This window comes from Podarcis filfolensis (assembly GCF_964270895.1).
Source record: "Podarcis filfolensis genome assembly, chromosome: 3".
NCBI lineage: Eukaryota > Metazoa > Chordata > Lepidosauria > Squamata > Lacertidae > Podarcis > Podarcis filfolensis.
Window position 1 is genome coordinate 101,208,707 of NC_139606.1, and position 15,818 is coordinate 101,224,524.

Genomic DNA, 15,818 nt, shown 5'->3' on the forward strand with positions numbered 1-15,818 from the left:
TTAGAAATCATTGAATGGCACCAGTTCTTAGTGGAAAAGGACATACACGTATAAAGTTTAATTTAAAGTACATCTTATTAAATATTAGCTGAAGTTGCCCAGGAATTCGAAGAACCTCCCAACTATTGAAATTTATAAATGGATAATGTAATTTTACAGCTTTACACACACCCTGATCTAGGGCCCTGATCTGACCTGGGAGTACCTGATTTGGATGCAGCCCAGAATTGATTCAGAGTTCAATTTTTATTAAGGTTTAAAAAATCCTATATAGTCAGGAGCGAGGGAGGAGAAGGACCTCCTGACCACACTGCAGAGAGCAGGAGAAATCAGTCCTGCTGGGTGCTGCTTTGCAAACACATACCCTGTAAGAAACATATTGGTGAAGCAGACCCTTGCAGCCAGGACAACTGAACCCTTGGCACACAATTCCTGGAGCACTGCTGTATGTGCTTAGCTGCTGTGCCAGGTCTGCTTGGACTCGCCCTTCTGCCATCCCTGCTTTTCACATCATAGCCTGCAGTGTGTCCTGCCTAAGTGTGGTTCAGGCTCCAGCTGCCCTGCTGCCTCCTACTCCTTCACTGCCCTGCTGCCTCCTACTCCTTTACTGTAGCTTATCTGGCTGCCATGGCTGCTGCATTGTGGTAAATGGACCCACCACTACTTTGAATCCACATGGCAGACTGAACCATCCCAATCTGCTCCAGTTTGGGTGCCTCTGAAGATACTATTGTCTAATTGGTGTGGTGATGTCAAACTGCTGATTTGGGTGCCTCTGGAGTGATCATCACACTTTTTTGAATAGTGATTGCTTTGTCTATGTTTATGAATGGTTGGATGCCATTTTGAATCAAGATGGTAGACCAAATCTTTCATAATTGCCAATTTTAGCAACTGATTCAAAAGTGCACTTCCCCCACCAGAGCAACGCTGGGTACACGGTTGCTAGTTTTTAATACTGCACACTTTTAACGTTACAGTGGAACCTCGGGTTATGGTGGGGATCCATCCCGGAGGCCCTGTCACAATCCAAAAACGACGCAACCCAAAGTGTTGCGTCTGTGCACGCGTGCATGTGATTTAGCATCTCTGAAGGAGCGTCTCCACCTCCATCGTTCTGCCCGGATACTGAGGTCCAGCGCCAAGGGCCTTCTGGCGGTTCCCTTGCTGCGAGATGCCAAGTTACAGGGAACCAGGCAAAGGGCCTTCTTGGTAGTGGCACCCGCCCTGTGGAACGGCCTACCACCAGATGTCAAAGAGAAAAATAACTACCAAACTTTTAGAAGACATCTGAAGGCAGCCCTGTTTAGGGAAGCTTTCATGTTTAATAGGTTATTGTATTTTAGTGTTCTGTTGGAAGCCGCCCAGAGTGGCTGGGGAAGCCCAGCCAGATGGGTGGGGTATAAATAATAAATTATTATTATTATTATATTAGTGCTTCTGCGCATGCGCAAACACTGTGGACCCTTAACCTGTTCCAGTACTTCTGGGTTTGCGCCGGTCTCAAGCTGAGGGTGACGTAAGCCGGAGGCAACATAACCCGAGGCTCCACTGTACTCCGTTCTATCTTTCTTACAACTTACGAGTGAAGAACTGTTCCTTGTGGTAATAACTCCCAGGTTTGGAGCATGGTTCTTCTTTATGCTAACGTTCCCTAGGATAAAGCAGATTTTACAGAGAAACTTGATAAAGGCAGCTTTGAGTTTTCCCATGTCCCAGGATTGTTTCGCAAAGAGCCCATTGAGCATCTTAAGGCTGTCAGGAATTATCTTGACAAGGCTAAATACTATAGAAAGTTCACAAGGTTGTCTGTGGCTCATGGCAAAAAGTCTAAAGGGCAAGCTGTATCAGTTCAAGGGCTATCAACATGGATCAACTTGTGTATTCAGATATGCTATGAACCAAGCTGGAGTTGCTGCACTAGGCTTAAAGATAGTTTTGCAAGGCAAGTGGCATCTTTTATTGTATGCTGGTTGTCATGACCTTCCAAATGTCTGACTTGAACATTAGAACTGAGAAATGTGCAGGTCTGAGACCAAGTCCAAAGTAGATGTTCAGTTAGCTATAAACACTAATACACTCAAGGTCATAAGAAGTTCCAAATTCTGAAAATTATCAAGCTTTAGCCATATGTAAGATTCACAGCAGGACTATAGCCAACATTTGTTCATTGTTCCTTAACTTCCTTCCGACTAACAGTACTGCTACATTACCTGCAAGCACTGGCGGAGGAAGAGGAGTGCGGGGGGAGCGCACCGCCCCCGGCAGCACAATCCCGGTGGGGTGCCATTGCGGCTGCCCACCCGCCTGCGGTGGGTGCCACACCCCTGCGGGCAGTGCACCATGCCCCCACCTGCTCTCCGCCCCTCGGTGCCGGAGCATGAAGCTCCGCCACTGCCCGCAAGGGGACCAGAAGCCTATTTGTAAATAGCTTCACTATGATTAATAGACTTAAACCTTCCCCCTCCCCAATATGCCTTTTTCTTCCTGCCTGTTTAAACCTTTTAAAACCAGCTGTTGGGGTTCTTGAGTGTGCTTCTGCCAGACTCAAAGGGATATTTCTCCCCTCACATGCCCATATTGTTTGGCTTCACACTTTGTGCACACGTCAGTGGGTATCTGAATGAGGCAAGCAATCTGCCAGTGCCCTTGAGCGGGACAGGGAGGTTAATTGTTTCCTCATCCCCATAACTAAAATTAAACACTCAGAACCTTGGTAACAGCCTTGCCCCGAGATTAGAGGCAGGAGGACTAGTGGTAGCAAATTTCAATTTGGAGATACTGGAGCTATTTCTGGTCCCTACTCAGCAAAGGAGGGCGCTTGCAGTTCTGTCTCACAGTTCCAATACAGATCCTTGGAAGACCACATTGATATACCCTTCCATTGTGAGAAATGTATTATCATTCCTTCTTCCTATTCTTTAACCACTTACTAATCCATAAGAGGGCCTTCTCTTATCTTATGACCAGTCTCCTGTGTTTGCTCATGAATTAAAATATTGTGGAAAAAACATTAGCACAGCACTTATGGCGGTAGTCTCTTCCCTTGATGGCTCTGGAGAATTGTGATAACTCAAGTGCCCATGGAAGAGGTTTTAGAAGGAGTTTATTGTTATTAAAAGGTTTTCTAACCTGCACTTCATCAATACAGATGCCAAGGTGGGGTACAGCAAACAATATAATAACCAATTCCAAACACGAGCAACAGTGAAACATTAAAACAAATCCATCCAAATAAACATAACCAGTAATATAGGGGAAGCTAAAAGAAAAACCAAGGTGGACTCTGCAATTACTCTCTCTAGACAGCATCTTAAAAAGCAGAGACATCACCTTGCCAACATAGGTCCGTATAGTTAAAGCTATGGTTTTCCCATCCCAGTAGTGATGTATGGAAGTGAGAGCTGGACCATAAAGAAGGCTGATCGCCAAATAATTGATGCTTTTTAGCTATGGTGCTGGAGGAGACTCTTGAGAGTCCCATGGACTGCAATAAGATCAAACCTATCCATTCTGAAGGAAATCAGCCCTGAGTGCTCACTGGAAGGACAGATCCTGAAGCTGAGGCTCCAATACTTTGGCCACCTCATGAGAAGAGAAGACTCCCTGGAAAAGACCCTGATGTTGGGAAAGATGGAGGGCGCAAGGAGAAGGGGACAACAGAGGACGAGATGGTTGGACAGTGTTGTCGAAGCTATTAACATGAGTTTGACCAAACTGCAGGAGGCAGTGGAAGACAGGAGTGCCTGGCGTGCTCTGGTCCATGGGGTCACGAAGAGTCGGACACGACTAAACAACAACAACAAAGCCACAAGACTCTTACTTGGTTTTTAAAGGAACATATTTACACATAGAAAAGGCTACTGAAAGGTCATAAAGTTGTGTGGATAGCTGGCTAGGACTCCTATGAAGTACTTGGAGTTATAGAATAATTGACCTACAGCACTGGTAGTGGAGATGCCAGATTTCCAAAAATTCTGAAGCCATGGGAGCGGGAATCCAGGGGTTTTTCTTTCTGCTAAAAAGAAATCGATTTTTTTTTTAAAAAAAATGAAGTGAAGTATGTGTATTGTTTATTTACATACCTGTTCTAAAATTACTTTAAAATGCAATCCTCAATATGTCTACTCAGAAATAAGCCCTATTGATTCACTGGAACTTATTTGAAGAAAGTGTGAATAGGATTGTAACCTTGACAGAAAATGCTTTATGTATTACTGAATCAGTGTGCTTAGGGTTAACGCATTTTTTTTCTGTCTTTGTGTTTGTAAAGCCTAAGATACGTTGAGAATAATCCTTGCCTGTCTTTTGGCCTGAACATCAGAAAGACATGCTTGGATTAAATAACCTTGCATAGCTTGAATGCTATGTTCCCTATTCACAGGAAGAGTTGAGTTGTGCAGGTTTCTAATTCATCAGCAGACATCTAGGTCTCTGAAAGAGATGAAGGTTGGAACATCCTTCCTTTGTATAGAACTATTGTTTCTATGGTGACTGTTGAATTGCTAAGTGTGTAGTCTTGATTTTGTCCTGAGAGTGGCAAAAAAGTAAAAAGTCAAGAATGTGTTTTTCATTGACTGAGGCACATATTTCATGTCACCCTATCTCTCGGTGATGCAAGAATAAATGCTTTGTTGGAAATACCTTTCTATCTTTATAGAAGGAGTTGAGATATATATTTTGTTATGATATATATCGGCCCTTGCTTTGATTGCACCTTGGAACACCACAGATTTTAGTATACTAATGTATCAGGATTGCCACGTCTCATTTTTACATCTTTTAATGAAATTTACTTCTTTTTCCGTTTTTCTTTTTTGAATATTTTATTAGTTGAATATAAGAACAACATAGAGTCAAATGAAATTTACTTCTAATAGCAAACTCGGCAAAATGCTGTGGAAACAAAATGGGCTTACCTGAAAATATGGTAGCAGTTTCTGTATCCTCTGAACACTGAACTACCCATATGTTCATAAGTTAAAAGAAAATAATAAATCCTCCAAACAGTCTGTCAGGGACCCCTGAACATACAGGTAATATGGAATATTGAGGTGTCAGTTCAGGAACTAAAAGAGAAGGGGTGGAGAGAGAGGGAAGATTAAGACCAATAAATCAGGTGCACAGACAGGCAATAGCCCTTGCACCTCTCAATCCATAAGGGCAATCTTATCTTCTGTAAATGAGGTTAAGTGGTACTGCTTCCAAGAGGTCTTGGTCTGCACAGGACATTGAGCTGATTTTTTAAAAAAACGGAAAGACTATTCCTTGGGAAAGAGTATTTCAAAATGAGAAAGAATGTGGAGATAGGTGTTTTGGAATTTCATAAAGAGATTTAAATAGGATCAGCTGTTATATTGGTATAATTGTGGACAAGATCACAGGAAGATGCTTCATACTGAGTCAGCCCTTTGGTCCATTTAGCTCAATAACGTCCGTCTGTACTAACTGGCCTCATCATCACAGGATTTCAAACTGTATACTTTCCTAGCTCTGCTTGGAGATACTGGAGAATTTTGGACCTATTGCATGCTGAGCTTGTATTTTACCACTGAGCCACGACCCTTCCCAAAAGGACCCTAAATATCCTTTTTGATGAATAGCACCTTTAGGCAATGTTGGTGTGGAGAAATGTATATTGCAAAGAAATGGAAGTGAAGATCCTTCATCATGTGAAGAAAGATGATAAACCATAAAATAATGTTGCTTCCAATTCCATTTCAACTCTTGAACTTTCTGTTTTATAATCTTTCATCCTTTTTAACATGAAAGCATTTTCCACTGCACATTCTTTTAATCCATAGAACACTCTGTGCATAGTTTTGGCCATCGTTTGCCACTTGCAGAGGGTCTTTCTGGTGGATTTTTGCATTTATATCATGTAATGCCAGCATCCCGCCATGATAATTTGTCTCTCTGTTTTGCCAGTGCCTGTTGGAAGAATTTTGTGTCCTAGGACGTCCAGAATCTTTCTTCAAATCCAGAACAGGCATAGGCTGTGCTCAGATGCAACACTAAGCCAAAAATCAAGGTTTAATAAGCCAGGCTATGCATGGACTGTGTGCACAGAGTTCCTTTGCGCCTAATTTCAATAAAGTGACTGAAGAAACCAGGATTCAGCATTTAACCATAGAGTTCCATTACTGAGAAACTGAACAAAAGAGACATAGAAGAAACTAAAACTGAGAAGAGACTGAAGAAAGAGACATAGATCTAAAACCTCAAAATGAGCCATCTGATTATGCCATTTCTTGGTTCAAATGGAGAAGCTCTTTTAAACGTCCTCATAGATTAAGGTTACCAGACGTCCCCGTTTCCCAGGGACAGTCCCCGGATTTACAAATCAGTCCCCATACAAAATCCATTGAAGTTGAAAAGTGTCCCCGGATTCCTTGAAAAAAATCTGGTAACCTTATCATAGATGGAAGAGAAAGCTGTCCATAGAAATCAATTGAGAAATCTTAGATTTTATTTGAGTTGAGTTACAAAAGGTAACTCAAGAGGGAGAAGAAGCAGAAAGCTACAAGGAATGGAGAAAGCGGGAGCCAAGAGCGAGGGGGTGAAAGGCTCAATGAGTGACAGGAGAGCTGGGTGATAGGGCCTACCTTGTGTGTACACGCAGTGTGGTGTAGTGGTTAAAAGCGGTAGACTCGTAATCTGGGGAACCGGGTTCGCGTCTCCACTCCTCCACATGCAGCTGCTGGGTGACCTTCGGCTAGTCACACTTCTCCGAGGTCTCTCAGCCCCACTCACCTCTCAGAGTGTTTGTTGTGGGGGAGGAAGGGAGGAAGGAAGGGAAAAGAGAATGTTAGCCGCTTTGAGACTCCTTCGGGTAGTGATAAAGCGGGATATCAAATCCAAACTCTTCTTCTTCATCTCTCCTGAAAAAACTAGAACCTTATCTTGTCAAAAAGGATTAGTTCCCCTTCACAAGGACACCATTGGGTGCTACTCCTTTACAGCAGAAGGTCTCTACGCTCTCTGAGGACTAACTGTTGAGTGAGCAGTTAGCCCTCAGCCACAGGCTTTGCCTAATGCAAGCACATCAGGGATACGCTGCAGCATTTTGTTGCAGGTTCCCTTTGTAACTGATTAAGTGCATGCTTGTTTTTGCAAGCTTAGGAATCAATATCTTCCTCTGTGTGCTCACAAATAAATTTATAATTTTGAACAGGGATCAGCAACCTAAGGCCCATGGGCCAGAAGCATTCCACGGTGGTCGTTTGACCGGCCCACAAGCCGCCCGTGAATTGAGTTGCCTGCTCGCGCGCTGCGCTAAACTGGCACAGTGCAGCGCAGCGTGGGGACTTGCTTCTGTGGCGCCAAAAATCGCTTCTGCGCAGATGCCAAAAATTGCGGGCGCACACGTGATCCAGCCCATGGAGGGATCTCCGCGGGACTGATCTGGCCCAGGCAAGATAAATCTTGCTGACCCCTGATTTTGAACAATAAAAACTTCATATTTTCACAAATTTTTCTTGTTAACGTGTGATAATTTTAACACAGTACATTAGGGTTTTGAATGTCTTCTTTTTCTCCCTCTAGTGGTGAGATATTTTAAAAGATGTTGATGAAGGATGTAGGCTGTGAAAACCTGCGATGTTACCATTTTATTTTTTATTTTTTTAAAAAAACAAGCATTGAGGGATAATTCTGCTTGTTTGATTATTATGATTTCTCCCCCTAGATTTAACAGCGGACTATTAAATGTTGAAGACGTTCTGACAAGTTTTGACAACACAGGAAATGTTTGTAAGTAATTTATGTTTCTTTACAGTGATGGCGATGATGTAGTTACACTTGGATGCAAAACATTTATGCTAGCATATTTGCCTGCAGTCCTCATCACAGTGCCATATTTGTCATGTGTTTGATTAGAGGTGGGCTATTCTCCATTCGATGCCCTTAGCCACTGGTGTACCACAGTGCTTTGCAGTATAAATAATAACATGCTCTTCTGTGTTACTCAGGTTCATTTTTTATGCTGCAGCCCCTAGGAATGTCTGTGCATGCATTTATGTAGTCTTCTCAAATCACTTTCCCCACCACCACCAGCAATATGAGACATCAGTGAATATTTCCGAAGTTGCCCTGAGTTTCTGAGCTGTTCTCAGATGTGATCCTGGCTTTATACATGAAAATTGGCATGTGGCCTTTCAGATTGTTGTGTAAGCTTCCTGCGACGTGTGATCAGTGCTTTCCCCCCCTAAAAAAAATGTTTAGGGGTACTCTCATTTTGACTCAAGAAAATCACCATTTTATCATTCAAATTGGGAAAAATAAATACAGTAAATGCACAAAAGTACAAAGATTCACAAAATGTTTAGGGGTATGCGTACCCCCAGAAAAAAAGCATTGCATGCAATATATATGATTCAAAGCCCTAAACCTGATTATAATTTCATATCTAGAAAATAGGAGTTGGTATCATCTATGATGTTTAATTAAAAAGTTAAAGGACCCCTGACAGTTAAGTCCAGTCGCGAACAACTCTGGGGTTGCGGTGCTCATCTTGCTTTACTGGCTGAGGGAGCCAATGTTTGTCCGCAGACAGTTTTTCCAGGTCATGTGGCCAGCATCACTAAGCCGCTTCTGGCAAAACCAGAGCAGCGCACGGAAACACCATTTACCTTCCCACCTATTTATTTACTTGCACTTTGACGTGCTTTTGAACTGCTAGGTTGGCAGGAGCTGGGACAGAACAACGGGAGCTCACCCCGTCGCAGGGATTCGAACCGCCGACCTTCTGATTGGAAAGCCCAAGGCTTAGTGCTTTAGGCCACTGATGTTTAATTAGGCTTGGCTTAATTTCACGTCTCCTTCCTAATCATGTTACATGATTGCCCCCACACCTTGGAAGACAGAAGATTGGCTCCTGATTGGGCAGCCCTGCCTGGGTGAGCTGTCCCCCAAGACAGACCAATTCGAGTCTCTCCCAAGGTGAGGTGTGAAGGGGCAAACTCTTCCCTTCTCAGGGTTGGTATGCCACTGTACAGCAACAGTTATGAATCTGTTGCTATGTGGATAATACATTTTAGAAAGAGTAAAAAACCTCTTACCTGCTAGTTAGCAACAGAAGCACTTTCTTCTATCTAGACAACTGTCAGCAATTCATCCTTCAAGTTGAAAGACCATTTGTCCTTTTGTTTCCTTCAGGAAATGTTTTGTAGCATCAATTAGGGCAGAAATAGACTTAGATGTTCATGGCTTTTCTCTCTAACTGTGTTGACTGCCTTGTGGTGGTTTTACTATGGCATTGACACTGATGTGAAAGTGACAGCTGATATTGGGTTGCAAGTACACCGGCCCTGCTTATAACCTCTAATTCACTAGAACGAAAAGCCTATTCACATAAGCAACAAATGGGGGTACACTGAATATCTGACTGTTCCTTGCCAGGCCTACCTTGCTTCCAAGCAAGGACTCCTGTACTTGTAAATAATCTGCAGCATTTCACTTACTCTGGAATTTGCTTTTTTTAATATTGTTGGCTATGGGAACAGGTTGTAAAATATATCACAACCCAGTCCTATGAAGAGCTGGAATGTCTCCCAAGCCCATGGATTTCAGTGCATGGCACATTTAATTGCCATAGCTTTGGACTGCTCATAATCAATCCCCATACCTCCTTGTTGGTTTGCTTCTCTTTGCTGCTACAGATTGTCCAGCCCATAATTCTTTCTCTCTTGCCTTCTTTCCTGGCTCATTCTCTGCCCTCTCCCCCACCTGCTGAACTTTTAAAGATATTTTAATAGGCATTGAGATTTCTTGGCTTTGAGTATGCAACTTAGGCATCAGTATGCCCTTCCCAGTGCTTTTGTTGGTTAAAACAAATGAGGTGCTGGTACACAAATATTGATAAAAGTGCCATGGATGCCAGCACAAAACGGCTGCCATGGGCAGTAAAATGAAAATAGGTGTTGGTGCTGTGTGAGTACTCTGTGAGTACCATCACAAAAAAGCATTCTTTGTGCTCTTGAACCAGTTTTTTTATTGCTGGTGACCCTCTGCACCCTCTCAAAGTAAAGACAAAGCTAACATTTTCTTCCCTGGGCAGTAGCATGAAACCATTCTTCTTTAACATTCATGCTTCACATAATACAGATCCTGCCTTTTGTTCCTTGTAAATCTGAGTTTACCCAGGATTTTCAGATTGTGATCACTGCAAGTGAGTGGCTTAGGGTGGCATTCATTGATAGTGATACTCAGAGTCGACCCACTGAAGTTAATGGAGATGACTAATTTAGGTTCATTAACTTCATTGAGTCTACTCTGAATGGGATTTAGTTGAATACAGCCCTCAGATTTTGATGGTGGGGAAAGCAAAATGTGCCACATCTCTGGGATATAATGGCATGGATGACCTAAACTGCTTTCTGAGCCCTTGATCTGGTTAGAATGATGGTCCCTTTAGTTGCCAGACCTTTGGCATAGCCTTAGATAATGCTGACATGTAGTGACACTGGAAATGAACATGATATCTGGATATGAAAAGAAGTAAAGATACCATTTTGAAGAATAAAATTTCTTATACCAAAGTAGTGCTTAACTTACATAATCTTTTTTCTGTTTACAAACACCAAACAACCCATATAAAAATAAAAATATATTTCTATAGGTTGATCATAAAGTAAAAAAAAGCTAACATTGACTTTCATAGGCAGTAATATGAAACTGTTCTTAAATACACCTGATTCCCCTAAAAAACACACAAAAACTCCTCCCCTTTGTTTCTTAGGAACCTGAGATTACACTTCATCGCACACTGACATTTCAGAAGCAGAAAAATGTCAATTTCACAAACTAACTTTTGACCTCGGAACAACAATAAGAACAACAAAATCTAAAGGATAGGTAATTGTGTAGGGAAAATGTTCAGGGCAATTCAGTCTCAACTTTGAAGCTTTCATCCTTTTTGAGTGCCTCAGGCTTTATTATGAAGTCAGTCCAAAGAGCGCTTAGAAAATGTGTTCTTGAAGTACTGCCAGGTAGGAGAAGTAATTCACAAATTTACAGGAGAAAGGAGTTCCATGGGATTTACATGTTGCCAAGGGACTAATACCAGGACTGAGGGAGGGAACCCAAGGTGTGTGTGTGATTGCTGATGTCAGCAGAGTGTGAAGCTAGAGAACAAAACAACATCAGGGGCTGAGAACACCATGGATTAAAATGGCAAACCTTATGATTATTGAACATGTATTATTCGAACACAGAATATTATTTTTATGGCAGTTTCTGACTGATATTTTTGGAAATGCTTTTATATTGCCTCTTTTAATATTTAATTTTTTCCCCCTAGAGTGGTGGCCAGACTAATAATCAAATCACTCTTCTTCTCCCACCACCCTGACTGGGGTTTGCATTTAGAGAGTCCTTGTAAGAGTCAGGCTGTAAAAGCTGAACTGTTGCACAGGGATTAGATAGGTGTTCAGATACACGCATGAGATTCTTTGGATCCTTGCCCTGCAGTTTATATCTTGAGAAAAGCAATAATATTACTGGGTAGTGTTATGTACTGAAGTTCTCACCCTGGGCCAGCAGGGGATACTGTAGATAGTTTTCACTCAGGTCCACATATGCAAATAAGGGATCGAAAGTGACATTCAGTGATTGGAGAGTTGCAGAAAGTTGTTACAGATACGTTGTACTGGAGCTCTATATAAGCAGGCTGGCTGAACCCTTCAGTTCAGTTCTGTTCTGACCTGTGAATAAACAAGAGCTGTTTGGAGAATCGCTGTCTGATATGTTCACCCACAACTTAACAGGTAGCATCCAATGTATTCTGCTTGTACAATAGGTCTTAGCCTGCTTCTCTTTTCCCTGCACCACCCAAAAGTCTGCTCCAGGGGGAACCCCACTCTCTAGAGCATATTATGAGGGTGCTTGGGGAGGAGGAGAGGGAAGTTCTGTTGCACAAGTGGAACTCTGTTGCACAAGCAGAATGGTGGGGTTGAATACAACCCCTTGTCTTACTAACGCTGTAGATGCACATGTCCCCCCTCCCATTCCAAAGTACAAGTCAATCTATTTGCAAATACTGTGTTCCTTAACTACGGTACATCTTAGTCATTTTAGTGTGGCTTTACTACGCCAAAACGTTTTTCTTTCCTGCATCCTATCCCCACTCCAACTCCCAAAGCAGAATGGTAGAAATGCACCCAGCATAAAGTAGACATTAGTTCAAAATAAGATGTTGCCACTAGCTGGCAGCATTATATTAAACATGAATAAACTTCATTTAAGTAATGTGTGTTAACATTCATCAGTAGTTGCTTGATGTGTGTCTGTGTGCACATGTGCACCCGTGATAGAAAATTAAATTGAACTAATTCTTACTGATTGCCTGTAATTCCTGAATCCTGATTCACAGTAAACCTGTGAAACCCTGCACCTTGGAATTTTGGTATGAATTGTAAAAATGTTCTTTTGAGCTTTCCCCTTTACAAAAGCATGCTGGAAAATAAAGTAGTGAGCAGAGAATTCTTTTTTTTTAAAAAAAGAGTTTGGGAGTTAGTAATCAGTTCAGTTTTCTTACTGCCCTACTTAAAAGCTATCTGTGATCTATCCTTGTGATCTAGCTCTTTACAAGTCAGGAAGAAAAACTCAGTGTAAGTATGTACATGTTAGCATCTATGCATGCACATACATTCTCTGCTAAAATATATATGGATTTTTAAAAGGTTATATTAGGGCTCTGTATAAACAGCTTAGAGGTAACAGATGTCAACTGCTATTGTCTTAAGAGGGTAATTGCTAGAGTCCCATGTTTTGTTAGGTTATAATTGTATTTTGTGATGGTTGTCTATAGATATTGTTACTCATTCATAAACCACTTGTAAAACAACACTGGCTTATTAATAAAATTCCTATTGAAATACTGATAGCTTGAGGAAGAAGGTTTTGAATGTTTTTATTCTCTTGATGTTCTTGCAAGCTGGTGGAGAGAATTTGCAGCAGCTGGGTGCGTTTAGGGATCCTAGCCAACATTTCTGCTGGTGATGGTGTGTCTAAACAGTATGGCAGACCCATCTTTCTGTGAGATAGGACTAAATGATGGAGTTCCGACCTTCCACTAATACTTATGTTTGGTGAATTTGGTACATATGTGGTTGGTTTCTGCCAGTACCGTGCCTATCAAATACATGTGAAAGAATTGTTTATGATGATCTTCATGCTTGATGGGCGCAGCTTAGTAGGCTTGCCACCTGTATAGTTTTAAGCTAGCCTTGCCATTGTGTTTCCCAGCTGTGCTTCCTCATACATATATATTTTAAACCCAGCTTCAGTACTAAACAAAGGGTAATTTGAAATGTGCACATGCTTAAATGAATTAATATATGCAAATTACCAGCGGCTTTTTGTAGTAAATAAAGTGTGTGTGTGTGTGTGTCTGTGTGTGTCTTGTCCTCTGAGAGAGTAGAATCCATTAGTGTGCTGTTAATGTGCCCAAGGTAGTTCTAACTGATAATGGCTCAGGTGTTCAAGTGGCCCAAGAGCTAATGAAATCCTCTTGTTTATTCAGGACAGGACATTTAGTTTGTATGTTTGCAAGTACAGAATTAAAATTGTTAGCAAGATTAATACAGTTGAAAGTGCTGATAGGTTGGGGGAAACAAGAGGAACAGATTTTTTTCTTATGTGACCAGGGTTCCAGGAAAAATAGGAAATACCCTTTTAAAAAATAAATATGACAAAAGTATCAACATTTACAGAAGTTATGACAGACACTTCAAGTAAAATGCATATCTGTGTGAGAAAATATGTTTACAATATGAAGAATACTGACCTTTCTGTGGGTTTATTCCCCCCCCCCCAACTGGCATGACCAAACAACAGAGAGTTCTTCATATTTACAACTATAGAGCTCCATATTTCATTAATACAATCAAAATACATTTGGGGAGTTATGTTATGGAGTCATATTTAAAAATTAAAGGTATCAAATACCTTTCCCCCACTGATCTTCTTTCAAAATTATCACCTTACGCATCCAGTGATGAACGTAAACCAGTTAAGCAACCACAAGTATATTCAGTAATACCCTGTGTTGCTTTCAGGTAATAAAACTGGCATAAAATTGAGAAAACAAACAAGAGGATCCATAGGTACATGGTCATTTTCCAGAATATTTGAGGCTGCACACAATGACGAAAATTGTTGTGTGCATGTACGGCTGTGTGTGGTGGGATGCTTCTGCTTCTGTTTTATATTTTAGCATAATTTATAATTCTATGTAATATGTACAGTGCATTGGGACGTGGGTGGCACTGTGGTCTAAACCACTGAGCCTCTTGGGCTTGCTGATCAGAAGGTCGGCGGTTTGATTCCCTGTGACGGGGTGAATTCCCGTTTGAACCTAGCAGTTCGAAAGCATGCCAGTGCAAGTAGAGAAATAGGTACCGCTCCGGCGGGAAGGTAAACGGTGTTTCCGTGTGCTGCTCTGGTCTTGCCAGAAGCGGCTTAGTCATGCTGGCCACATGACCCGGGAAAACTGTCTGCGGACAAACATCAGCTCCTTCAGCCAGTAAAGCGAGATGAGCGCCGCAACCCCAGAGTCGTCCACGACTGGACTTAACTGTCAGGGGTCCCTTTACCTTTACCTTTATGTACAGTGCATAAGGGTTATATTATATAATCTAGAATTTATCTGCTTAGAGTGTTATATGCATGTATGATCTCGTTTACAAGGGGGGCAGTGAATATGATGCACTCCACATGTTTTGTATGTAAACTCCCACCTATCCTAACCAGCCAATGGCCAGGGATGATGGGAATCATGGGTGCAGCCACAGGGGGCAGGGAGGAGCAGCTGCCCCATCAATAAAAATACATAGTAAACTGAGGTTCTGCCCCCCTAACAAAAGCCCTGCCCCCCCTAACAAAAAACCTGGCTATGCCCATGATGGGAATTGTGATCCACACCTGGACAACACAATGTGGCTACTCATGGTTTACAACAAAGCTGTAAGGTAGGCCAGTGTTGTTGTTGTTGTTGTTGTTGTTGTTGTTGTTGTTGTTGTTGTTGTTGTTGTTGTTGTTGTTGTATTATCACCCCCAAATTGCAGGTGGCTGGACTAAATCTGGGAAAGTCTAAGGGCACTTAGTAAGTTCATTGCAGAGGTGGCTTTTGAACCAGAGACTGCATTATTTGTACCTCATTCTCTTACCCAATATCTTAAACCAGTACAGTATTACCGGGACACCCAATAGCTGATAGCGGTTGTATTGGGTAGTCTGCAAACCTGTGTATACAGTGGTACCTCGGGTTACAGACGCTTCAGGTTACATACGCTTCAGGTTACAGACTCTGCTAACCCAGAAATAGCACCTCGGGTTAAGAATTTTGCTTCAGGATGAGAACAGAAATCGGGCTCCGGTGGCGCGGCGGCAGCAGGAGGCCCCATTAGCTAAAGTGGTGCTTCAGGTTAAGAACAGTTTCAGGTTAAGAACGGACCTCTGGAATGAATTAAGTACTTAACCCAAGGTACCACTGTATATATTGAGAGAGACGCTATTGTTTCTTTTAATTAAGGAGTTGCTTTTTCATAATAGAGGAAAGGTAAATAGGTACCGCTCCGGTGGGAAGGTAAACGGCGTTTCCATGTTCTGCTCTGGTTCACCAGAAGCGGCTTAGTCATGCTGGCCACATGACCCGGAAGCTGTATGCCGGCTCCGTCGGCCAATAAAGCGAGATGAGCGCTGCAACCCCAGAGCCGGTCACGACTGGACCTAATGGTCAGGGGTCCCTTTACCTTTACCTAAGGCTTGTATGCAGAGATACAGAGGGTGAGGGAGTAGTAAAAGCAGTGCCTTTTTGT

The 15,818-nt window shown here is 42.1% G+C and overlaps 1 protein-coding gene across 2 annotated transcripts in view; it reads left to right on the forward strand.

Moving 5' to 3' along the window:
- The window catches only part of CAMKMT (calmodulin-lysine N-methyltransferase), a 245,004-nt gene that overhangs the window by 11,457 nt on the left and 217,729 nt on the right, over window positions 1-15,818 (forward strand). For both annotated transcript variants that reach the window (XM_083605524.1, XM_083605525.1), the window contains exon 3: window positions 7,688-7,752. In XM_083605524.1, coding sequence (XP_083461650.1) covers window positions 7,688-7,752 — 65 coding nt within the window. The remainder of the gene's footprint in view (window positions 1-7,687; window positions 7,753-15,818) is intronic.